The sequence below is a fragment of the Symphalangus syndactylus genome, chromosome 18 (assembly GCF_028878055.3).
Source record: "Symphalangus syndactylus isolate Jambi chromosome 18, NHGRI_mSymSyn1-v2.1_pri, whole genome shotgun sequence".
In the NCBI taxonomy this organism is placed as follows: Eukaryota; Metazoa; Chordata; class Mammalia; order Primates; family Hylobatidae; genus Symphalangus; species Symphalangus syndactylus.
The window spans coordinates 74,458,619-74,484,779 of record NC_072440.2 but is presented as its reverse complement, the minus strand read 5'-3'; the positions used below and the strand labels follow the sequence as shown (position 1 = coordinate 74,484,779).

The 26,161-nt window shown below is 47.0% G+C and overlaps 1 protein-coding gene across 4 annotated transcripts in view; it reads right to left on the bottom strand.

Moving 5' to 3' along the window:
- The window catches only part of MYH11 (myosin heavy chain 11), a 158,407-nt gene that overhangs the window by 73,131 nt on the left and 59,115 nt on the right, over positions 1 to 26,161 (bottom strand). For 3 of the 4 annotated variants that reach the window (XM_055253361.2, XM_055253362.2, XM_063623685.1), the window contains exons 5-8: positions 14,448 to 14,550; positions 9,884 to 9,976; positions 6,228 to 6,291; positions 3,391 to 3,489 (exon numbers count right to left, since the gene is read on the bottom strand). In XM_055253361.2, the coding sequence (XP_055109336.1) occupies positions 3,391 to 3,489; positions 6,228 to 6,291; positions 9,884 to 9,976; positions 14,448 to 14,550 (359 nt within the window). Of the gene's footprint in view, positions 1 to 3,390; positions 3,490 to 6,227; positions 6,292 to 9,883; positions 9,977 to 12,202; positions 12,224 to 14,447; positions 14,551 to 26,161 lie in introns of all 4 variants that reach the window. The other variant, XM_055253360.2, reaches the window with a different exon arrangement.

Genomic DNA, 26,161 nt, shown 5'->3' with positions numbered 1-26,161 from the left:
CTATTAGAAGACCAGGGGCAAAGCACAATCGCTGTAATAGGCGATTTCTGGATATGTCAAGTTTAGATAGTATCTAGTGACTTCCTGCTATGGTAGGCAAAAATGCAGCTTTCTTATACTACCTTTCCTTTCCCCCAGCTTTTTTTTTTTTTTTTTGAGAGGGAGTTTCACCTTTGCCCAGGTTGGAGTGCAGTGGTGTGATATTGGCTGCTCACTGCAACCTCTGCCTCCCAGGTTCAAGCAATTCTCCTGCCTCTCCAGTAGCTGGGATTACAGGTACCCACCACCACGCCCAGGTAATTTGTTGTATTTTTAGTAGAGACGGGGTTTCATCTCATGTTGGCTAGGCTAGTTTTGAACTCCTGACATCAGGTGATCCACCCGTCTCAGCCTCCCAAAGTGCCAGGATTACAGGCGTGAGCCATTGTGCCCAGCCACCCCCAGCTATTTTTAGTTGAATCAATATATAAGGCTCATATCACAGGTTGGCAAATCTGGTCCCCTGTTGTTTTTGTAAATAAAGTTTTTTTGAAACACAGCTGCTCTGATGTCCTTGTTTATTTCTCATGGCTGCTTTCTCACTAGGCAACAGAGTTGAGTAGTTGCAACAGAGGCCATCTGGTCCTTAAAGTCTAAAACGTTTACTACTGACCCTTTAGTGAAAAGTTTGCCAACTCCCTTTTTATATTATGACATTAATTAGATATTCTCTGTAAAACGGTATCCTATGATTACATTTCCTTTGTTGTAGTTCAGCTTCTCCCCCACCCCCAACTCTATAATTGCCTTTCTTTCTCCTGCACTATTTGCTTTTATTATACCTTCCAATACATCAAGGATCCTCTTCCAGATCAATCTTTAATTAGGATGGATTCGGTTATACTTTTGGAGAGACGTCAGCAAGATATTTTTCTTTTAAAATAAAGGTCTTTTGGCCGGGTGCAGTGGCTCACGCCTATAATCCCAGCACTTTGGGAGGTGGAGGCAGGCGGATCACGAGGTCAGGAGATCGAGAGCATCCTGGCTAACATGGTGAAACCCCGTCTCTACTAAAAATACAAAAAATTATCCTGGCGTGGTGGTGGGCGCCTGTAGTCCCAGCTACTCGGGAGGCTGAGGCAGGAGAATGGCGTGAACCGGGAGGTGGAGCTTGTAGTGAGCCGAGATCGCGCCACTGCACTCCAGCCTGGGCGATAGAGCGAGACTCCGTCTCAAAAAAAAAAAATAAATAAATAAAATAAAATAAAATAAAATAAAATAAAATGTCTTTTATGGGTCAAGTCACTTGGAAGCTGCTTGATAAACTCGAAGTTAAATTGACCGAAGACACCAGTTAACTCAAACTTTTGGATTAACTTGAAATGCCTGATTGAAGTCACGAGGATTGAGGTCTTTGCCAAGACTTCATTATCCCGAGTTTGGACGCATTTAGGAATATTTGGTTCTTCTAAAAGCCTAACATCTTTCCAGTTCTATCATCTAGAATACAAAGGGCCCCTGGGAATTTAGTTGTGAGCCCTATAGTTGCCCATTTCTGGAAGACCAGAGGCAAAGCACAAAACTGGAACCCAAGGTACCAGACAACCAAACTGTTTTCTTGGGTGCCAAATAAAAGGAAGAGGAATGTCAACATTTTTCCCTGGCCCATTCCACAGGGTCCTGCACTGTAACTGCTAACGTACCATGTTTGCTGGTACATAAAAAATCCATTCAGCATTCCCCCTTTACCAAAAATTGCTCCACCTCATATCCTATGTTCCTGAAAGCCAGCCATTAAGGAAACTTATTTTTATTTTTTGAGACAGAGTCTCACTCTGTCACCTAGGCTGGAGTGCAGTGGTGCAATCTCAGCTCACTGCAACCTCCACCTTCTAGGTTCAAGTGATTCTCCTGCCTCAGCCTCCCGAGTAGCTGGGATTACAAGCGCCAGACACCACACCTGGCTAATTTTTGTATTTTTGCGGAGACAGGGTTTCACTATCTTGGCCAAGCTGGTCTCAAACTCCTGACCTCAGGTAATCCGCCCGCCTCTGCCTCCCAAAGCGTGGGATTACAGGCATGAGCCACTGTGCCCCACCCTGGAAATTTAAAGAATGGATAATGCCACCCCCTAGTGGCTGAGCTCTGCAATACACTCCGACACAGCGAAGTTTTGAGCTCACACAGATCCTTTTGGTAACTGTCTTAACCAAAGTAACTAAGCTTGGGCCACAAAACAGATGGGAAGCAAAGTCTGCATTGTTCCCATAAAATTTCAGACTTCAAACTTATTACTAACATGTAGACTCTACAATGTACAGATAGTCACTGATCCATTCCTTTTTTAAGCTATGTGATTTGTATATATTTTTAAGAGTAAACAACTGTATGTCCAGAACTCATAACTTCCTACTGGAGTTTGGTATACAGTGTATTGTATTTACATAAAAAATTTTTTTCTCTACAACAGAGGTCAGCAAACTTCTGCACACTGCCTGTTTTTGTAAATAAAGTTTTATTGTAACACAGTGATGCATCTGCTCTCACTGATTTATGTGTTGCCTATGTTCATTGGTTTATGTGTTGCCTGTGCTCACTGGTTTATGTACTGTCTGTGCTCATTGGTTTATGTGTTGCCTGCACTCATTGGTTTATGTGTTGCCTGCGCTCACTGGTTTATGTGTTGCCTGCGCTCACTGGTTTATGTGTTGCCTGTGCTCATTGGTTTATGTGTTGCCTGCGCTCACTGGTTTATGTGTTGCCTGTGCTCATTGGTTTATGTGTTGCCTGCACTCATTGGTTTATGTGTTGCCTGTGCTGGTTGGTTTATGTATTGCCTGTGGCTGCTTTTGTATTACAATGGCAGAATTGAATAGCTGTGACAGAAGCCACGTGGCCTGCAAAGCCTGAAGATTTACTATCGGGCCTTTTACAGAAAAAGTTTTGACCCCTGTTCTACAAAGTCACTGGCAAAACATGTATAATGAAAAATGCTTAGTCCCGCTGCCCCTGCAAATTCCTTGTAAAACCAGAATGAATCTTTTATATTTGCAAGTTTTATAAATTGGCAAGTAAGGCAAATGTCTTTCTCCCTTTCCTTGAAGGCATAGATTGTGTCTAGTTGGACTTGATGCTCTCTGGTCTAATTAGACATGAATCATTAATGATCTAACGTCTAATTGGAGTTGATGGCTACTATGTCACATAGTAGGTGCTCAGTAAATGAGAATGACTGAACAAAAGCCACACTCACTCACTGGGAGGAGATGAAGAATTGCTCATCTGTCACTCACAGACATGGTCCTTTCTGGCAGGATCTGAGACTGTTTTAACAGCCAATCCCTTAACCCCGGATTCTGATGAAAGGGAAGGCTCAAGCCATCCAATCACACGTCATTGCTAGTCACTTACTTTTCATCTTCTCCTTGGCTCCAGCAATCATGTAGTAAAAGATGTGGAATGTCCTCTCGTCTCTGGCTTGGCGAATTGCCCGTGATTTTTCTAGCAGATCTGGTTTGGAAGGAGTTAGGGATTCTAGGGATACTGCGGGTGTTCCTCTGGTCTTCCACCTCCATCCCCGTCACACCCAATTCACACGGAATGACTTCCCAGTTCTGTCCCAGCAATCGGTAATGTCTAACTTTGACCATAGCCTCTGTGGACAAATGGAACCACTGGGTGCTGCCAGCAGACTTCAGATGCAAAAAGAAGGGAGGGGAATAGAGTAAAAAGAAAAAGCATAAAAAGACCCCAGGAAGATGGTAATGGTAATGAGATGTTCCCCTAACAGCCAAGACCAGCAAGTCTTCTTTAAAATGAGCTGTCTTCAGACATTATACAATACAAATAATGACATCCTCTATGATTCTATGATTTATGATTCATTCCTATGTGAAACGATTGATATAAATTGTCTCACTGAAACCTCACAAAGCATGCTGGGAAGTAAGTGCAACTATTATCGGTGTTTTCAATAAGGGGAAACTGAGGCTCAGAGAAGGGAAGTCCTTTCTCAAGATCATACAGCTAGCAAGTGGCAAAGCTGTCTTCCATGCCCTCTGTTCCAAGAGTGGGGTCTGATGGGACAGAGAGACCGTAAACACGCCACACTAATTAATTTCGGGAGAGCTGCTCCGCCATGGGGGGTGGCAGGAGGAAGAGCAGAGGGGAGGGCAGGTGAGGGTGGCATGGAGATCACAGGGTCCAGGGTGATGGGAGAGGGCAGCTGGGAGGCTGGGCTACTGTACTGGGTGGATTTCCACAGCACTAAGCCTGATGGTGCGGGATGATGGGGCTAGATCAGCAGACCTTGTCTTGTTCAAGTCCTAAAGCCAGCTAGCAGTGCCTGGGCTACCACAGCCCATGTCCAATCTGGAAAGCAGTGATTCTCAGACTTTCTCATGTATACATACACACACACACACACACACACACACGCACGCACGCACGTTTGAGCCAGAGTCTCGCTCTGTCACCCAGGCTGGAGTGCAGTGTGCGATCTTGGCTCACTGCAACCTCTGCCTCCCGGGTTCAAGCGATTCTCCTGCCTCAGCCTCCTGAGTAGCTGGGACTACAGGTGCATGCCACCACGCCTGGCTAATTTTTGTATTTTTAGTAGAGATGGGGTTTCACCCTGTTGGCCAGGCTGGTCTTGAACCCATGACCTAAAGTGATCTGCCTGCCTTGGCCTCCTAAAGTGCTAGGATTACAGGTGCATGCCACCGCGCCTGGCTAATTTTTGTATTTTTAGTAGAGACAAGGTTTCACCATATTGGCCAGGTGGTCTCGAACTCCTGACTTCAAGTGATCTGCCCGCCTCGGCCTCCCAAAGTGCTGGGATTACAGGCGTGAGCCATCGCGCCTGGCTGAGATGAGATGTGTGTTTCTAAAGAGCTCCCCAGTGATGCTGATGCTGCTGGTTTGGAAACATACTTCGAGAACCACTGATCTAAAAGGAAGGCTGAGGCCAGAAGGACGGGGCTATGCCTGGTGCTCGCTCTAAACACAGGGAATGAATTGCTGAGAGCTGTGTGCAGGGCTGTAGGACAAGAGGGCCCTGGCTCTGGACTTGACCGAAGCCTGGCAGCCCTCCCAGCTGCAGAGTGGGAATCCTGGCTGGTTTGGGCAGATTAAAGTAGAAACGTAGACAACACTAAGTTAACACAATAGCCGCCACCTGTGAGATGCTCACTTTGGACCCAGCACTGTACCAAGGACTGTGCATATTATTATGCATATTATTTCATTTAACCACTGCACCAGCTCCAGAAAGTAGGTGCGATCACCCTCATTTTACTGAGGCAAAACTGAGGCCCAGAGAGCTTCAGTCATTTTCCCAAATCCCCACAGTTTAGACAAGTACAGTGGAGAGGAGGCCACTCCACAACCCACCCTCTTATCCAGGGCACATAACGTGGATAAATGGGACCACTAGGTGCTGCTAGAGGACCTCAGGTGCAGAAAGAAGCTAAGTCAGCCCCCGAGGTCCTATTCATTGCCAAGCATGTGTTCCACAGGAAGCTCTGAACACGCAACACCCTTGAGCCCTAGGGCTGCCTGCAAAGCTCCTGAGGCTGATCAGTCAAGGAACTCTAGACCTGGTTGTTCCCCACGTCCAGAAATTTCTAACTTGGCTCCACCTCACCACTCAGATTCATGAAAGAGACGCTCTACTTGTTCCTTGAGATATCAGCGTTCTTCTGGGTAAACTCTGTTTTCATCAATTTCCTACCCAAGAAGTGGAGCCGATCACAGACCAACTCTCTAAGAAGACAACAGGTCCAGAATTTGGCCTCGGACAATGGCTAAATAAGAATGAAACGAAGATCATACAACAGACACTACGTAGCCAGCCCTTACTCTGCACCTTGCATGGTGCCTAGAGCTTTATATGAGTTCATTCACTCTATTCTCACATTTCTATGAGGCAGGTACCATTCATTATCATCCCCATTTTGCCGATGAGGCAGACAGAGGTGGAGTAACCAGCCCAAGGTCACTCAGCTAAGGGACAGGTCATTTGAGCATCACATGCAGGCTAGGCTGCTTGTTTAGGGTTCAAACCAGGGGTCTGGTCCACACATGTATAACCACTGCACCACAATGCCTGCTGTTAAGGGGAGATTTGTTCTGGAAGAAACCTAAGAGGCTGGAAAGACAGGGGTGGCTCTTGGGCTCTCCCAGCCTCTGGGCAGGAGATTGGTAGGGGGCAGGGGTACCCGTTTGGCCCAGGCTCAGGGAAAGGATACAGGTCTCAATGTTGGCTCCCACGATGTAACCTGTGACGTCAAAGTTGATGCGGATGAATTTGCCCTGCCAACAGGAAAACACAGTTCAGGCTTTGCTGCCCAACTTCAGCCTTTAACCCCACGCTGTGGGCAAGCAGGAGGGAGATGTTACAGAGGATGGGGGGGGTAGGGGGGCCGGGAGATTCTTGCGAACACTCAGAACCCCACAGGTCAACTTGTCAGGCAGAACCAACATCTGATGAGCTAAAACCACCCCAGGCCTGACAGCAACAGAACGTGAGTGTAAAACATGTTCAGAACCACCCCAGGCCTGACAGCAACAGAACGTAAATGTAAAACAGAACAGAATGTAAAACATGTTCACAGATCAATTTCATTTGGCTCTTGCAATGACCATAGTCCATCATGGCTATTCCCATTTTAAAAAATTTATTTATTTATTAGAGACAAGGTCCTGCTCTGACACCCAGGCTGGAGTGCAATGGTGCAATCACAGCTCACTGTAACCTTGAACTCCTGGGCTCAAGCAATCCCCTTTTCCCCATGACCTCACCCTCCCAAGCAGCTAGGACTACAGGCATGCGCCACCATACCTGGCTAATTTTTAAATTTTTTTTATAGAAATAGGATCTCACTGTGTTGCCCAGGTTGGCCTCAGACTCCTGCACTCAAGCAATCCTCCCACCTCAGCCTCCCAAAGTACTGGGATTACAGGAGTAAACTACCACACCCAGCCTACTATCCCCATTTTAAAGCTGGGAAAACTAAGGCTAAAAGAGATCAAGTGACTTGTCCAACGTGACATTGCTCCTGAGAGGTAGGGCCCTAAGCAGAAAGAAGGTTTTTCCATATTCAGGGGCTGGAGGGCTCCCTCCCCAGGCCCCACCCTGCTCCAAAACATGCTGCACCCACATCATCCAACTATGGATTAAACCTTCTCTGTGGGACAGGTGAGTATGCATTGGCCACACTGCCCAAGCAGGCCCTGTGTAGGATGTCCTTTAGGCAGGAATGGCTCGTGTCCCTGGCCCTAGAGGCTCCACAAGTATTTCCAAAGATGGCCCTATCTACCTGCCTCAGCTAAGCCGTGAAACCAAGGATGGAACCCAATCCTCCATCTGTTGGCATCAACCCTTTTCCTGTTTCCTCAATAGGTGAGACAGGCTTTCATCCTTTTCCCCCACCATGACATAACGTGATGGGAAGTGTTGGCGTGTGTGCACACGATCCCCTAGGCTTGCTCAGTCCTTGACGAAACCTTCAAACTTTCCCCACTGGGAAATATGCAGTAGAGTGATTTGGGATGACCATATCCCAAATGGAGCCAGAGAGAGCCGGCTGGTCACAGGCAAGGCCCAGGCACCTTTCTTCACTCTCCTTCCCAAGATGGCAGGGACGCCAGTGAGTGGAGGATGTTTTTAGGGATTTGTCTTGCACGTGCTTCCATTTATGACAGGCTAGAAACATTGCACTGAATTGGAACATGCAAACGCAGTGCTTCTCAGTGGAGGCGGCACATCTGCTATGGAGATTTTGGAAATCGGTGGAAGTGATTATTTGGCTTGTCACATGATGGTGGGGGCCACTGTTGTTAGTGAACAGTGGGGCCAAGAATATTTTGGGAGTCCTGCAATGACCTGGAGAGTCTCTGATGCCAATCCTCATCTATATCCCTTATGACTCTTCCAATGTCTCACCTGACACTCATGGAGGTAAAAATCTGTAATTAGCCAGGCTTAGAACCTAACCTTTATGACTTTAGATTTTTATGTTTTGTTTTTGTTAAGACAAGAGCCTCACTCTGTCACCCAGGTTGGAGCGCAGTGGAGTGACTTTGGCTCACTGCCACCTCCATCTCCCCGGGTTCAAGCGATTCTCCCACCTCAGCCTCCTGAGTAGCTGGGAATACAGGCATGTGTTACCGCGCCCAGCTAATTTTTGTATTTTTAGTAGAGACAGGGTTTCACCGTGTTGGCCAGGCTGGTCTCAAACTCCTGACCTCAGGTGATCTTCCCAACTCAGCCTCCCAAAGTGCTGGGTTTACAGGTGTGAGCCACTCTGTGCCCGGCCTAGATTTTTACGCTTTTAAATAAAAGCATTAACAAGTGTTTAAAATGTTGTCTAATACAAGCATATCCCATCTGTGTCACTCTAGAGAAGGTTGTTCTTTGGTTCAGCACTTCACTGAGAGTCAGTTGCCATTCTGGAAAATCCCATGCCGACATCATCAGTGCCTGAACTTGACCCTTTTCCTTGTATTTGTAGCTGTCGCAGTGGATAGACCTAAGCGTCTGTCTCTTACCTTGTCTTCTGTTGGTGTGGCCTGGCCCAAGCATTGATATGCTGAAATGCACTTTATTTTATTTATTTAATTTTTTTTGTAGAGATGGGGTTTCTCCATGTTGCCCAGGCTGGTCTCAAACTCTTGAGCTCAAGTAATCTGCCTGCCTCAGTCTCCCAATGTACTGGGACTACAGACATGAGCCACCTCACCTGGCCTGAAATTCACACTTTTATTATGAATTGTCTTATGCTATTTCTTCTTCATATTACAGTTAGGGCATTATGCTGATGTGTATTCATCTAATACGTGTAGGAGGTGATACTATCTATGATTCTAATTTCAGGTGAGGAAAGGAGACATTATGTAATTGTTACTAAAATGGACCTTGGGGATCACAGGGTCAGGGACCACCATGTGAATATGCTCAGCAGAGCAGAGCTTTCTGCAAAGAGTCTTTCTTTCACTGGGCCCCATCTCAGTGAGCAACAGTTCACAGACCCCCTACTCCTGGAATGCAGAGGCAATTTTTCCTTCATCTTTTCTCACTAAAATATCTTTCTGACGCTCCTACGGAGACAATCGCTTCTTTTGTACAATAAAACCATTTTTGTCTACGTATCATCAACTACTCACTTTCAGAGTTCCCCTGCCCCTGTTGGGCTCAGGCAAAAACCTGCTTTGGAGCCTGGGGGAGTGTGCCTGGGAAGGTAGTACCCCCTGCCTCACTTACTGTCTGTTCTTCAATTGGAAGAACCAGCTTCATGAAGGCTGGAACCATCGCAATCCTGTGAGCCTTGCTCAGTGCCTGGTATACAGCAGGCACTTAATAAAAACAGCAAATGAGAAAAAACAAAGAGAATGGTGGTACAGGTAAAAGTGCCTACCAGAGTAAATGCACACAGTAGGTACTTACTAAATATTTCTTGGAGGAGGTGTGTGCCTGGTACGTATTTGGCATTCAATTCATGTTTTGTTACATAAAATGGTATTGGATGTAAGGGTCTAGCACATACCAGGTGCTCAATAAATAATTTTTTAAATTTTAATAATAGAGATGCAGTCTCGCTTTGTTGCCCAGGCTGGTCTAGAACCCCTGGGCTCAAGTGATCCTCCCACCTCACTGTCGCAAAGTTCTGGCTATTACAAGTGTGAGCCACTGCACCAGGCCCATCAATATTTGTTCAGTGAATAGTGAATAAATGAATGAATGAATGAGGGTGTGAGACGCAGGATGCCTTGCAAGATTGTGAGGTACAGCCCATCTCTCCAGGGTCAGACGCCCCTCCCACCTCTGCACGCAAACACTCTGCAGCCCCAGGCAGGACATGACACCAACCCTTTTCTGGAAAACCCACGTGGCTTTGCTACTTACAAATCGTGAGGAGTTGTCGTTCTTGACTGTTTTGGCGTTGCCGAAAGCCTCCAGAATCGGGTTTGCTTGTAGAAGCTGCTTTTCTAGCTCCCCCTAAAATTCATTCACATCTAGTTATTGGAGAAAGCAACCCAGGTTCCGACAGTTCTACCTTGGATGGATGTTGTCACAAAACTCTGCCCTTAACCCACAGTTCTCTCCTATCTCCTAGCTCCTCGTAGACCCTGATGCTAATGTCCAGATTTACAGGAGGATTTCAGAAGAAGAGAAGCAACTGTCTGAGCTCTCTAACAGCTAGGACATCTGCTCCCTAGGAAGGTCACTTTTTTCAAGACTAGGGCCTGCTCCTCTGTGCAACATCACTGCCACTCAAAGCCACTGCCTTGTACAATGTCAGTGATGTCATTTACATCATGATGAATGGTGCCCCCCCAGAGTTGTGCAGTGCACCACCTGCCCCACTGTACATGGCAGTCATGCTGCTGTTCATGTTTAACAAGCAGCCTTCTTCAAGCTAAACCACTACAATCCTCCTTCTGATTATTTTAGTGCAATTTTTTTTTTTAAGTTGCAATTTTTCCTTTCTCAGGACAGGTTTTCTGAAGTCTCCCACAGCAGGCAAGTAAGGAATGCACAAAACCCACCAGGAATCCTCTTAGCGGACTGCAGAATAAAGCTTCAAAGCAGGTTGCCTGAGCTCCATTCATCGGGTTAAAGGCAGCTGAGACTGTACACAGCCCACCGGCCCCCCTCTGCGGGGTTGCCTGTGCACAAACGCGGTCACGTGATTAATCATGGCAGGAAGGGGCCAATGTGGTAAGTTAAGCTGGGAAAGCAAATGAGCTGCTCTTGGCCTAGCCCTAAAACATGGCGGCCGCAGATGGGCCCCGAGGCCTCCTGGCCCTGGATTCTGGGAGTTTTTCTCCTCGTCCTCCCTCCAGCTTTCCCTTCCTTATCTTTCCAGGCAGCAGGGCTGGGCTGGACAGGAGCTGGGAAAGTGTCTAGAGGGGACAAGGATGGGCATGGCTTCCTCCTCATTCCTCCGCATGCCAGGAAGGCATCAGGGTACCTGGTCTACAGGACAAAGCAGGAAGCTGCTATTTGTTTCTGTTTTTATTTGTCCACACATTCTCCTTTTTGTAGCTCCCAGAGAAAGATGAAGCAAAAGACTCATCTGCATACAAATCTCAGCCACAAGTGGAATCACCACAGCTGAGACTGGTGGAAATTTACCAGGAGCACCGTGGGCCTTTCTTTGTTGGTAGGAAGACGACTAAAGGAATAACTTTTGTTCATATAAACTTGGGGTCTCCATGCTCTCTGAAAAAGGCTCCCTTTCTAGAATGGGGATTCTAGCAGGTAAAGTTGAAAAGTCTTGGCAAGAGAGCTTTAAATGGGGGGACCTGGTTCAAACTGTTCATTTTATAGATGACGAAACCGTAGCCCCGAGAAGTTAACTGACTCGGCCAAGGTCACACAAAAGCAGATCCCAAATAAGAACTGTAATTCTCCTTCTGATCTGCAACACGGTCACCCAGGGTCTAACTAAGATGGATTGAATGATCTTTTTGGGAGCCAAGGAAGACACCTGTGGGTTTCTTCTAGGCTGGGACCCATACGTCAGCCCCCCAAGCTCTGTGTTAGAGATGAGTTTACATATGCACAGGTCCAAGCAGGACCAGGTTATGCGTTGCGTAGCTGGGGCCTTACCGCGCCACCAAAGCTAGTGCATCGCGACCTCCAAGACTGTTTCTGGAGGCTTGAGTCAAGCAACCAGCATGCAAGAGACAGACACGCACTGCACACGCATGCACAGGGACACACTGGTGCACCAGGGACAGGGCTGGGGGAAGAAACTTAGGGATGATGGCAGGGAGAGAAGAGGGAGGCATGCCACAGCTGTGCCATTGACTGTCCATCGAGCCAGGGAAGCTTTGGGGCCTGACAGTCCTAAAACACTCAGCCAGATGGGACAGACGTCTCTGTCTAGGTTGTTCCAGTCAAGGGTACCAGGAGTGGATGCTTTGAAGGGTGCAGGGGTTCATTCTGAACTGGAGAAATCCATTTCAGGCTGGAGCGCAACCCTGGGGATTCCAATAGGCATCCCGTGGGTGGTAAATGCACCCCCACACCCTTCCCTGGCATCAGACACCCACAGGATGGTATCTTGGTGCATTTACTGATTTAAGTTGTGAAACTCTAGGGCCTACCCCATTTCTACCACCAGCTACGGGACTCGGTGGGTGCAACAGGATCATGCAGATCTAAATTCACTCTGTGCCTCCCCTACACACCAGGAAAACACTCTCAGTTACTCACGTAGGCAAAAGATGGGCCTTGCTGTGGTTGAACAACACAGTATAAAACAAATGTCAGTGTTATTTCCATCACATGGACATCAGGGGCTGGAGAATACATGACTTTGATCCCCCCAAACAGCCTGGAGTCCCCCAGACAGACAGGTCAGCTCCTTTTCCTTGATACTGTTTCTTTTCTCTCTGTTTAGCTGCAGGAATGTGATCACAGCTCACTGCAGTCTCAACCTACTGGGCTCAGGCAATCCTCCTGCCTCAGCCTCCCAAGTAGCTAAGACTACAGGCATGCACACCAGGCCCAACTAATTCTCGTGATTTTTTTTTTTTTTTTTTTGTACAGACAGGGTCTCACTATGTCACCCAGGCTGGTCCTGAACTCCTGGGCTCAGACCATCCTCCCACCTTGGCCTCCCAAAACACTGAGATTACAGGCATGAGCCCCCATGCTCAGCCATTCCCTCCTTTTTCTAATTTCTTAGAGACCCAGACATTTCAAAGGTTTTCATAATTACTGGGGCCACATTAGCCTCCTTAAAACAGTATCTGAGCTGTGTTTACACATGCAGCCAAAACAAGCAGCACATAGTAGGCCCTTGATAACGATGAGCTGTTAGAAAGTATTATCTCCTGTGTTTACTCTTTTTTTTTTTTTTTTTTTTTTTTTGAGGCAGAGTCTCGCTCTGTCGCCCAGGCTGGAGTGCAGTGGTGCTATCTCCACTCACTGCAAGCTCCGCCTCCCGGGTTCACGCCATTCTCCTGCCTCAGCCTTCCGAATAGCTGGGACTACAGGCGCCCACCACCGCGCCCAGCTAATTTTTTGTATTTTTAGTAGAGACGGGGTTTCACCATGCTAGCCAGGATGGTCTCGATCTCCTGACCTCGTGATCCACCCGCCTCGGCCTCCCAAAGTGCTGGGATTACCGGTGTGAGCCACCGTGCCCGGCCTTCCTGTGTTTACTCTTTAGGGAAAGGGAAGGCAGTGGAAACTGTATTTTAACTGCCACGCAGCCTTTGGGGCCATTGTTCCCACTCACTATGGCTAGAAACCAACTTGCCAGAGACAATTCTAGGATGCTGAATCTTGAGTTTCCTGCATTTGTTTGGAGAAGGAAAGTTCTCCAAAGACACGACCAGCGCCCATCCCAGATCTCCAAGGGCCTCTGGACAAGCCGGCCATGGTGGCTGCCCCAGAGTCCCCTCTGAGGGCGCAAAGCAACATCCGGAATGGCGAACACTGGAGACACCCCACGCCGTGGTCAGATCTCCATCCTACCATCTTCCCACCCATGAACCTGCAGACGGAGACACCGGCCAGTCCTGGCGGCCCTACCACGTGCCCCCTCCTGTGGGATAGATGGGGCAGGGCTGACACACAAGGAGGAAGAGAAGGATGGGCCCTACAGGGGATGACTCTAGAAACCTGCTCTTCTTTTCCTCCCAAGCTCTTAGTCATACTGTGTCATCATCTGTTTATTTGAGGGATTCTTTGACAACTACGCGCTCTTCCACAGGTCCGGAAGCTCAGAGAAGAGAATAAACAGCATCTCTCAGACTTATCCCCAGGTCCCCACCCAAGTGGTGCCTGGCACACAGTAGGTGCTCAATCCACAGTTACTGAATGGCATTGCACTGAAGCCCATGGGCCGAGTGATGCCAGCATCTCCATCCCAGGGACAGTGGGACACGTGGAGGAATCTGGGAACCCAAAAGGTACCTTCACCCTTCACCCCTGAGATGTTACAGAGATTCACTGAAAGGAGTGCTTCTCAATCAAAGGCAACTGTCCCACCCCAGGGAACATCTGACAACGTCTAGAGATATTTTTGGTTGTCACAACTGGAGGGAAGGGGGCTATCGGCATCTAGCAGGTCGAGGCCAGGGATGTCGTGAAACATTCTACGAGCCACAGGGAAGCCCCTCCAAGGAAGAGTTATCTGGTCCAAAATGACATCAGTGCCACCACTGAGAAGCCCCGACGTGGAGGAAGATCTCGCTATGGAAGGAAAGGGCTTATTCTCATTTCACAAAACGGGCCCCCTTCTGGAGGGATGCTTCTAGCTGAACCAAGAAATCACCCAGACGCAACAGGCCTGCTCGCCAAAAAGACGGTCCCTCTTTGAGTCTTCAGGGGAGGGGTAGACAGACAGGGCCTGAGTTCTTGCAACGATGTTCTGTTTGTATCTCGGTTGGGCTGCAAGCTGGAGACCGGTTGGCTAAATCATGGCCTCTGATTGGGAACTGCCACTCACCGTGATACTTGTGTCTTTCTTGCCCTTGTGGGAGGAGGCCACCACGGCCAGGTACTGAATGACCTTCTTGGTGTTTTCAGTTTTCCCGGCTCCAGACTCGCCTCTGAAAGACACAGGAACATCGTCTATGCATACGTTCCATGGTGACCTTTCTGCAGTTCCATGAGCCAGGCAGGACAAAAACAATTATCACCACCATTTCCCAGAGGGTGAAACGGAGGCTCCCGGAGGGGAAGTAACTTGCCCAAGGTCACATCTCTGGTAGTGAGCTGAGCTGAGTCCCCAACCTAGGTCCAATGCCCAATCTATTCCTTCCAAGAGAACGTATAAAAGAATTCAGATACAAAGAGTGAAAAGGTGGGCCGGACGCAGTGGCTCATGCCTGTGATCCCAGCACTTTGGGAGGCTGAGGTGGGAGGATCATTTGAGCCCAGGAGTCTGAGACCAGCCTCAGCAACACAGAGAGACACTGCCTCTACAAAAAAATTCAAAAATTAGCCAGGCATGGTGGCACATGCCTGTAGACCCAGCTATTTGGAAAGTTGAGGCAGGAGGACCACACGAGTCCAGGAGTTCAAGACCAGCCTGAGCAACACAGCGAAACCCTGACTGTATAAAAAATAAGAAAAATTAACCAGGCATGATGGTGCATGCCTGTAGTCCCAGCTACTCAGGAGGCTGAGGTGGGAGGATGGCTTGAGCCCAGGAGTTTGAGGCCGCAGTGAGCCATGATCACACCACTGCACTCCAGCCTGGGTGACAGAGCAAGACCTCGTCTCTAAAAAAATAGGGTGAGCAAGAAAACCTTAGTTTTCCTACATGGGTCCAAACAGGTTTATTTGGAATCATCTACTTTTTTTTTTTTTTTGAGACGGAGTCTCACTCTGTCCCCAGGCTGGAGTGCAGTGGCGCAATCTCAGCTCACCACAAGCTCCACCTCCTGGGTTGACGACATTCTTCTGCCTCAGCCTCCCAAGTAGCTGGGACTACAGGCACCCGCCAGCACGCCTGGCTAATTTTTCGTATTTTTAGTTGAGACGGGGTTTCACCATGTTAGCCAGGATGGTCTCGATCTCCTGACCTCATGATCCACCTGCAGACATCATTAGCATTGCTAGAAATGGAAAGACCAGACACAAAGCAGCCTTCAAGAAAGGACGTAAGTGCCTCTTGCGTACCAGGACCTAAAGTTTAAGAAGCTCCCTTATGGAAAGAAAAATTTACCAAAAAACTGGTTATCCCATTGGTTACTGGGTAGATGCAAGCCCCCTTATCCTCTGAGGAATCCCACCCCATGTATCAGGAGGCTAGCTGATGGTCTCAGCCAAGTATCTAAGAATAAGCCCAGCTGAAGTAATTCACACTAAAGTGCAAATGACTGATATGTTTAGATCAGCATGACATGGTTTGTCTTATCAAAAAAGTATGTACTCCTGGAATATGAAGGTAGATTTTTTTTTTTTTTACCAAGATGGCCTTTGTGAACTAGCTGCCTGTTTTGGCCACCAGAAATCATCACAATGGAACGGTTCCATCCAGATACTGCCTCTATGTCCCACCACTCCTAGTGAAAGATAGGGACAGTGCCTTGACCAAAACTTCACTTGTTTATCATCTTCTTCTATTTTTCAGTTTACTTTTGGTTTTTGTGTTTCCTTTCTTTGCCTTATCTCTCTCATTTTCTGAGCTCACTTAATATCTAAAATATAAGAGAGTTTTTTTTTAAGTTGGGAAAAGCATTTGTTCACCCCGAGGTCAGCCCAAGTTTCTCTGTGCTGAACCAGTGCCACCAAAGCTAGTAGTCTCTGCTCTTCTTCCTAATTAGGAAATAAAGAAATTAATTTTCTCTGCCAAGGGCCCATTAATAACTTGGCTCATGGCTTAAAAAAGAAATAGAAGAAAAGAAAAAAGAAAGAGAAAGAAAAAAAAAGTGCCCCAAATTGCTGGGCGTAATCCTACAGGTCCCACTGTCCAGAAATCAAGTGTCTGATGGCCAAGAATGATGAAATATCTTGCAGTGACTTTGTGCGGTCCCTTCCCTTCCTAGAGGCCTTCCTTCCCAATGGCCACATTATTTCACATGGCCTCAGAGGCAGTTTATGAAATGGGCACCATGAAGGCATTACCCCATTTCCCCAGAAGGGAAAACTAAGACCAGAATATGTGTGTGTGTGTGTGTGTGTGTGTGTGTGTGTGTAAAAGAGGAGAACCAGGTGCAGCAGAGAACTGGCCACGTTTATAATCGCAGCTACTCAGGAGGCTGAGTTGGGAGGATGCCTTGAGGCCAGGAGTTTGAGAGAAGCCTGGGCAACATAGCAAGATCCCATCTCTTAAGAGAGAGAATTGGCATTTGTCATTGGGGGGATATAGGGGGAAGGGTCCCTTTGCTAACTGCTCTACATGAATTATTTCCTTTATCCTCTTCCTGCCTCCATGTTATTATAGAAGGAAGAGTCTTGCCCAGAGTGGGTAAGCAATTTTCCCTAGGTCACACAGCAAAGAAGGGATACAGTCAGAATGGAAAGTCAGGTCTCTGATTCTAATGCAATCAGAATTCCTTTTACTACATTTCACCAAGTTGTTCCATGACACAGGCCCAACCCTCTAGGGACTTGCTTTCTAAGGCCAGAAGAAGGGCAGGGGAAGGGGAATTGATATTTGTTGAAGGCCTGCACAGTACTAGGCTTTGGGCTCACAAATCTTTTCATTTACTCTACCCAGCAATCTAATGAGAGAGTTATTAATTATCCCCATCACCCACCTGGGGAAACTGAGGCAAAGAGAGGTTGAAGTAAATTGCTCCAGCCCACAATTGCTCCTGCTTTCACACAGATAGGAAATGGAGGAGAAGCAGGATTTGAACTTAGGTCCACTTGACACCAGGGCCCATGTTCTGCCTCCTATCCTTTTATTTTAACAAATCAGCAAAGAGAAAAGACAGAGTGAAGTCCCAGCCCCACTCCATCGGAGTTCTGCCATATATTCCAGGAGTCTTTACTTGCCCAAATTAATGAAGCAAGCCACTCAGTCATTCACACCTAAGTATGAATTACGTCAATCAGGCTAACCTGGGAACTTTGCTAGACTTCATTCTCAAGTGAAGGGGATGGATTTTGATTAAAGCAAGAGAAAATAGAGAAACTTTTGGATGTAGGAAACCACTTGCGTAGGTGGTCGTGAAACTATTCAGATCCAAGACAAGAATCAGGACAGCAGTGTGCACAAACAACACGTGTGGAACACACTCTTCATGCTGACAAACCAGTGTTCCTAGACTGCTGCTGCTCACTTCTTCTTTCCCACAACGATTCCTTCCTTTCCACCCTGGCCTTGAATCTCTCTCACCTCCTCCCTTTTACAACAAAGACATCGCCAGGTGCGGTGACTCACGCCTGTCATCCCAGCACTTTGGGAGGCTGAGGCGGGTGGATCACTTGAGGTCAGGAGTTCAAGACCAGCCTGGCCAACGTGGTGAAACCCTGTCTCTACTAAAAACACAAAAATTAGCCGGGCCTGGTGGTGGGCGCCTGTAGTCCCAGCTACTTGGGGGGGCTGAGGCAGGAGAATCGCTTGAACCCAGGAGGTGGAGATTACAGTGAGCTGAGATCGTGCCACTACACTCCAGCCTGCACAATAGAATGAGACTCCATCTCAAAAAACAAACAAACAAACAAACAAACAAACCCAAAGACATCAACGTGCCCCGTCCGTGGCTATGGTCTTCCACTTTGCCCGGGATGGGGAGTGGGATGTAAACTCTGGGAATCTACGCCTTCCCGCGTAGCTGCTGGGCTCCACTGTTTCCAAGTTCTGCTGAGAAAAATCAATTGCCCTGAGAGGTTCTGCCAAAGAAAACATCCCAAGCTCCAGGCTTGTGGGTGTCTGACGGTTGATGTGCTCAGAGCTGGTCCAGAAACATTCATAGGGTGGCTTTTCTGACCGCTGACCTCTAGGGGCAAAGATGCCTTCCTGGTCTGAGCACCCTAAACTCCTTTCTTGTTTCTTGGGGAATTTGGTACTGAGCTCCCTCTTCCTGGAGAAGGACTGGACTCATGACCACGTTATGGCCTCCTGGCCTTGTAACTACCCCAATGCCAAGTCCATTTAATCAGTCCAGCCCCAGCATCTGGGAGGAACCACCCAATGGCCACTTAACCCCTCAGCCAGGCTGGCTTCATGAGTGTGACCTGTACAGTCTCACAGGGACCACCCTGTGCTTGATACTCTAATGTTGCCATCTGGAAATTCTTCCTAATTCTTTATAAAGGCTCTGCATTTTCTTTTTTCTTTTCTTTTCTTTTTTTTTTTTTTTTTGAGACTGACTCTTGCTCTATTGCCCAGGCTGGAGTGCAGTGTGTGATGCTGGCTCACTGCAACCTCTACCTCCCAGGTTTAAGTGATTCTCCTGCCTCAACCTCCCACGTAGCTGGAACTACAGGTGCCCACCGCTATGCCTGGGTAATTTTTATATTTTTAGTAGAGATGGGATTTCACCATGTTGGCGAGGCTGGCCTCGAACTCCTGATCTCACGTGATCTGTCCGCCTCAGTCTCCCAGAGTGCTGGGATTCCAGGTGTGAGTCACTGCTCTCAGCCAGCATTTTCATTTTGCAAAATTCTACAAATTCTGCAGCTGGTCCTGGCTTCCAGGGTTGAATACTGCCAAGTCCATTGCATCCTGTGGTTTGCCACTGGTAGGAAAGCCAAATTGTCTCTGATGAACCTCACAGCTACTCAGTCCCTGGTCTTTTTTTTTTTTTTTGAGACGGAGTCTCGCTCTGTCGCCCAGGCTGGAGTGCAGTGGCGCAATCTCGGCTCACTGCAAGCTCCACCTCCCGGGTTCACGCCATTCTCCTGCCTCAGCCTCTCCGAGTAGCTGGGACTACAGGCGCCCGCCACCACGCCCAGCTAATTTTTTTGTATTTTTAGTAGAGACGGGGTTTCACCGTGGTCTCGATCTCCTGACCTCGTGATCCGCCCGCCTCGGCCTCCCAAAGTGCTGGGATTACAAGCGTGAGCCACCGCGCCCGGCAGTCCCTGGTCTTTATGTGACTGGCAAGGCACCCTGGCATTTTGTACCGTACAACCCCTACACGTCCTGCAAAACCCCAGGCAGAAGCAACGCCTCTCTCCCCTACAGCATCAATTGGCAGAATAGCATAATGGGCTCCAGGTTGCTCAAGTTCAAATCCCTGCTCTGCCAGTTACCTGTGTGACCTTAGGCAAGTCATTTAGCCTCTCCATACCTCAGTTTCTTTACCCCATTATAAACTGGGTATAATAAAAACACTTACCTTGTATGATTTTTTTTTTTTTTTTGAGACAAGATCTCACTCTGTGGCCCAGGCTGGAGTGCAGTGATGCAATCATAGCTCACTGCAGCTGAGAATTCCTAGGCTCAAGTGATATTCCTGCCCCAGTCTCCCAAGTAGCTGGGACCACAGGTGCACAGCACCACAGCTGGCTAATTTTTAATTTTTTTTGTAGAGACAGGGCGTCGCTATGTTGCCCAAGCTGGTCTCAAACTCCTGGTCTCAAGTGATCTCTGGCCTCATCCTCCCAAAGTGCTGGGACTACAGGCATGAGCCACCACGCCTGACCTTTTATATGATTCTTATGAGAATTAAATGAGTGAATATTTGTATAAAATGCTTAGAACAATACCTAGGATACCAAAATGTTAGTTATTATTACTTTTGTTTTTTTGAGACAGAGTTTTGCTTGTTGCTCAGGCTAGAGTACACTGGCACAATCTTGACTCACTGTAATCTCGAACTCCTGGGTTCAAGTGACCCTCCCACCTCAGCCTCCTGAGTGGCTGGGATGACAGGCATGTGCCACTACACCTAGCTAATTTTTTGATTTTTTGGGGTCTCACTAAGTTGCCCAGGATAGTCCTGAACTCCAGGCCTCAGGCAATCCTCCTGCCTCGGCCTCCTAAAGTGTTGGGATTACGGGTGTGAGCCACTGTGCCCACCTATTATTACTTTTATAACCACTGCTTCCGTAGAGCTTATATCTTGTTTGTATAATGATTTTCAACATTCATCCTATCATTAAAATATAAATAATATTCACATTTTCCCACTGTTTAAGCTAGGAGTTAGCAAACTCTTTCTGTAAAAGGTCAGACAGTAAATATTTTAGACTTTGAGGGTCATGCATTCTTTGTCACATCTGCTCAGCTCTCCACTGTAGCACAAAGGCAAATATGTAAACAAGTGGGTGAGGCTGTGTTTCAATAAAACTTTATCTAGAACAAACAGACAAGGGCCTGATTTGACCCACTGGTCAAAGTTTGTCCTTCCTTGGCTTGAGTCCCTTAGCACATTCTCATCTATTTTATTTATTTATTTGATTGTTGTATTTATTTTTTGAGATGGGGTCTCACTGTGTCACCCAGGCTGAAGTGCAGTGGTGCAATCTTGGCTCATTGCCAACTTTCTACCTCCCAGGCTCAGTGAGCTAAGATCCTCCTGCCTCACCCTCCTAAGTACCTGGGATTACAGGCACATGCCATTACACTCAGCTAATTTTTGTGTTTTTTGTAGAGACGGGGCTTTGCCATGTTAGCCAGGCTGGTCTTGAACTCCTGAGCTCAAGCGATCAGCCTGCCTTGGCCTCCCAAAGTGCTAGGATTACAGGCATGAGCCACGGTGCCCAGGCTGTCATCCATTTTAGATGAAAGTTCAAACTCCTCCCGAGGGCCTGGAAGCACCCCCCTACCTCTAATTTTATGTGAAACCACCCTCCTCCTCTTACTTCAGCCCCTTGATCACACAGCTCTTTCTCCAGCCAGGTCCATGGCCTCTAATTAAACTGATTACACTGGATGGATTACATGCTAGACAAAATACAACCCAGACCTAAAAATTACATTTATTCAGCTTTCAGTTTTCCTTCCTTTCTTGTCTTCCTTCCCTTTCTTTCCTTCCTTCCTGTCTCTGGGTCTTGCTCTATTGCCCAGGCTGAGGTGCAGTGGTGCCATCATAGCTCACTTAGCCTCTAACTCCTAAGCTCAAGTGATCCTCCCTCCCCATCCTCCTGAGTAGCTGGGACTACAGGCTTGCACCATCCCACCTAGCTAATTTTTAAATTTTTTTGTAGCAATGGGGTCTCACTGTGTTCCTCAGTTTGGTCTCAAACTTCTGGCCTCAAGCAACCCTCCCACCTCAGCCTGTCAAGGCATAAGCACCACACCTAGCCAATTTTCAGTTTCTTTTTTTTTTTTTTTTGAGACAGAGTCTCACTCTGTCGCCCAGGCTGGAGTGCAGTGGCGCGATCTCGGCTCACTGCAAGCTCTGCCTCCCGGGTTCATGCCATTCTCCTGCCTCGGCCTCCCGAGTAGCTGGGTCTACAGGCGCCCGCCACCACGCCTGGCTAATTTTTTTGTATTTTTTTTTAGTAGAGACAGGGTTTCACCGTGTTCACCAGGATGGTCTCGAACTCCTGACCTCGTGATCCACCCGCCTCGGCCTCCCAAAGTTCTGGAATTACAGGCATGAGCCACGGCACGCGGCCAATTTTCAGTTTCTTAACTGCATAACCAAACAGTTGGTTCCAGCCTGGCTTCTCTTGATCACCAACTATGGCTAAAAGCTCAGCCCTGCTGTCAACTTGTAGGTTCTTCAAGTCACTTCGGCTGAATTTCACAACAAGCAAAATAAAATTGAATACAGAGACTGAAGATGTTGGTGGTTCTGGGCTGACTGGATGCATCTGCAAATAAAAGTTGGATCGTTTTGGGATTTCCTCCCTAACAACGGCTAAGGCCTCCTTCTCCAGCATTGGCTGTGTGTGGGCAATGTGCTAAGTCCTTGCTAACGCTGCATTCCAGGAGATGGAGATACACAACAGCCAAGTAAACAAATAATCAAGATAGTTTTGTGGTGGAGATATCATTGCTACTTGGGGTGATATGGCTGAGAAGATCGAGGGGAAGGGAGGAGAGGGGAGGCTGTGGATGGGGAAGCCAGGGAGTTGCTGAGCCTTGAAAGTTACAGGAGAGCCCTGTGGGAAGGATGGAGGGAAGGGTGGGCCAGGCAGGGCAAACAGTATGGACAGAGGTCCAACGGAGGGAAATGCTGGGCCTGGGTATGAGACAGAATGGCCCCCAGTGTAGCTGGAGGGCCACAAGGGAGGGGGACAGCAGGAAGTGACGAGGGAAGAGCGGATCACACTCAGTCTTCCAAGTCACAGTAAGGAATCTGAGTTTTATTCTCATGGGTGCAGGAAACCATTTCAGGAGGGGAAAGGGGCTTTAGAACCAGTGTGGGGAGAATCAGAATTGCAGGATGGGCTGGGCGCAGTGGCTCATGCCTGTAATCCCAGCACTTTGGGAGGCTGACCGAGGTGGGTGGATCACCTGAGATCAGGAGTTTGAGACCAGGCTGGCCAACATGGAGAAAACCCAACTCTATTAACAATACAAAAATTAGCCGGGCATGATGGCATACTACTCGGGAAGCTGAGGCAGGAGAATTGCTTGAACCCAGGAGGTGGGGGTTGCAGTGAGCCAAGATCGCACCACTGCACTCCAGCCTGGGCAACAGAGTGAGACTGTCTCAACCAAAAAATAAACAACAACAAAAACAAACTGCAGGATAGGCCAGGTGCAGCAGCTCATGCCTGTAATCCCAGCACTTGGGAGGCCGAGGCTCCCAGGGTCACCTGAGGTCAGGAGTTCGAGACCAGCCTGACCAACACGGCGAAACCCTGTCTCTACTAAAAATACAAAATTAGCCGGGCATGGTGGTACATGCCTGTAATCCCAGCTACTCGGGAGGCTAAGGCAGGAGAATCACTTGAACCTAGGAGGTGGAGGTTGCAGTAAGCCAAGTTCACGCCATTGCACTCCAGCCTGGGCAACAAGAGCAAAACTCCGTCTCAAAAATAAACAAACAAACAAACTGCGGGATGGATACTGGATTGCAGGAAGGATTTAAAAAAAATAGTGAGCACTTTCACTACAATAGCAGCTGATCCTTACAAAGTGCTCACCATGGGGCAGTGGCCTGTTTCTCAGTTCTTCACATATAGTGACTCGTTTCATCCTTCCAACAACCCAATGGGGTGCTTATTGTTCCCATTTTACAGATGGGGAAACTGAGGCTCAGAGAAGTGAACTGACATGTTTCCCGGAGCATACAACTAGATGATGATGGAGCCAGAATTCAAACCCAAGGGGTTAGGTTCTGGAATCCACACTTTATGATAGCATGCTAATGAATATTTATTCAATGAATAATGAATGAATAGTCTTATAATGTATATTTATTGAAGCAAGCAAGCAATGGGAGCAGGGAGCTTAAGAGACTGCTACAGAGGCCCTGGAGAGAGGTGACGGGACCCTGAACTAGGAAGAGGTGGTGGAGTCAGAGGAATGGACAGAGATGAGAAATATTTCAGCATCACACAGTCCAAGGCAGGAACCACTATCTAAATTAACTAAAATCTTAAAAATTCAGTTCTGCAATATACTTGCCACTTTTTAAGAGCTCAGTTAAGTGAACATTTTAATGAAGTTTGTGCTCATCACAAAGTTCTGTTGGACAGCACTGTTTTAGATGAAGCAACACCTGCTGATGGCATGGGGCTGGAAATGAGAGCAGGGTGGCCTCTTCTTCACCTTCACAGCCTCTCCATAAGCTCAGCTTAGAAAGGTCAAGTGACCCGTGCATAGCTTCACAGCTAGGAAGCCATCTGAAAGTCCTACTCTTTCCTGCACCTCTCTGTTACCATACTTAATTCATTCACTCAACAGAGGGCAGTTGAGCAACACTATTTTGGTTCCTGGGGAGATGACATATGGCTCACACGTGGGTTTGGCTCCTAGGGGATCAAATGCCTCTGTGGTCAGCTGAAAAACAGCCCCCACAAGAATGTCCATGGCCTATCCTCAGAGTCTGTGAATATGTTTGCTTGAGATGAGGAGACTGTCTTGGATCATCTAGGTGGCGCTACTATAACCAAAAAGGTACTGGGCCTTATAAGAGAGGGGTAGGGGGACCAGACAAAGAAATTTGAAGATATGATGCTGCGGGATTTAAAGATGGAGGAAGGGACCAGAAGCCAAGGAATGCAGGTGACCCCTAGAAGCCAGAAAACTAGGAAACCATGTCAGCAGGTTGTTTTAGCATTTATATCCATATATCTAGGTAGCATTGTATCTCTAGATCCAGACTATTCATTGTCAAACATCAAGTGTTTACTTCCTACCATGGAATATGAGAATTCAGTTTCCATCTAATCCTCTTTCCTTTTCCCACAGAGCCAATTCCATCACCGGTAATTAATCTGGCTAGATAAATACTCCAAACTTGCACAGCTGGGCTCCTTAGTCCAGTGTGATTACTTCTCCTTCCATCCCAACTTTTGGTTTCTCCTGGAGTTTATAATTGCCTTTGTTTTATTGTTTCCAGGTTTTCTGTCTATATCAACCCCAAACTTATGAACTCTTTCAGTCTTCTCTCCATACAGTTAATTGCCATCCTACCATCCATCACCATCTGCAATTCTTATTACTAGTTTTTAATTGTCCTTCCAGATAATTTCATGCAAATAGGAAACATATGCATGTCCACACATTCCTGCTCTTTTTAAAGACATGCACGGTTACATTGTGCATATGCTGGTTTGCCCTTGTGTTTTCTGCTCAATGGTATATCTATAAAGAGGGTTCTCTCTGAGCATAAGTAGATCAGCCTCACTCTTCGTAGTGGCTACCTGGAAATGTTATATTTTATTTAAATAACCCCTGTTGATTGTAGCTTTAGTTGCTTCCAGACCTTCCAATATATATATATGAATATAAATATATTAAATATAATACATATTATATATTATGTAAATATATATATGCACAGTCTATCCTATTTACATATTCCATATTTGCAAATTCACCGACCTGCTGAAAGTTATTTGTAACCCCAAAATCAATATTCATGGCACTTTTGTGGTCATTTGTGAACATGTGCAGAGCAAGGAAAATTCGATTCCCCCAATGCACACGTTCCCAGCTCAGGTTGAACAGGGGAATGCTCTATCTTCTAGTTTCAACTCTCATACTGTAAACAAGTGTCCTTTTTGTAGTGTATTTAGTGCCACTTTTTTTGTATTTTTGTGGCTTTTTGTTAGTTATTTTGCAGTTTAAAATGTCCTCTCAGATGTGCTCCCTACGACAGCACACATACTAAAATGTCCCCAGCATAGTGCTCAAGTGTTGGCTCATGTTTCCAAGCAAAATAAGGTTGTGATATCCATTATGTAAGAAATACACGTCAGATAAACTTCATCCAGGCGTCAGCCACAGAGCTGCTGGCTGTGAGTTCAATGTCAACGAATCAACAATATATATTAATATATGTTACTTGCATATAAATACAATAGTGAAAACTCTCTGAATGATTCTAAAATTGAGTTACTATCTTCTGCCTATGTACCTAGGTCTTCAAAGAAACAATGACACCAACCACCAAACATGGCACTGATGTGTTTGTGGCTTGATAAATGTGAAACATTAAAGTGATAGTTTAACATCTTCCCTATCAACACAGACAGCTGTTATGCAGTCAGATGAGATTCTGCATATAAAATCTTTAGTTCAAGTCCTAGCACAGAGTACATGTTCAATAAATGCTAGTTTTTTAGAAGGAGGAGAGGTATGGAACCAAATGATACCAGGTGTCATTAAGAGTTTAAGCTTGCCTGCCTCCG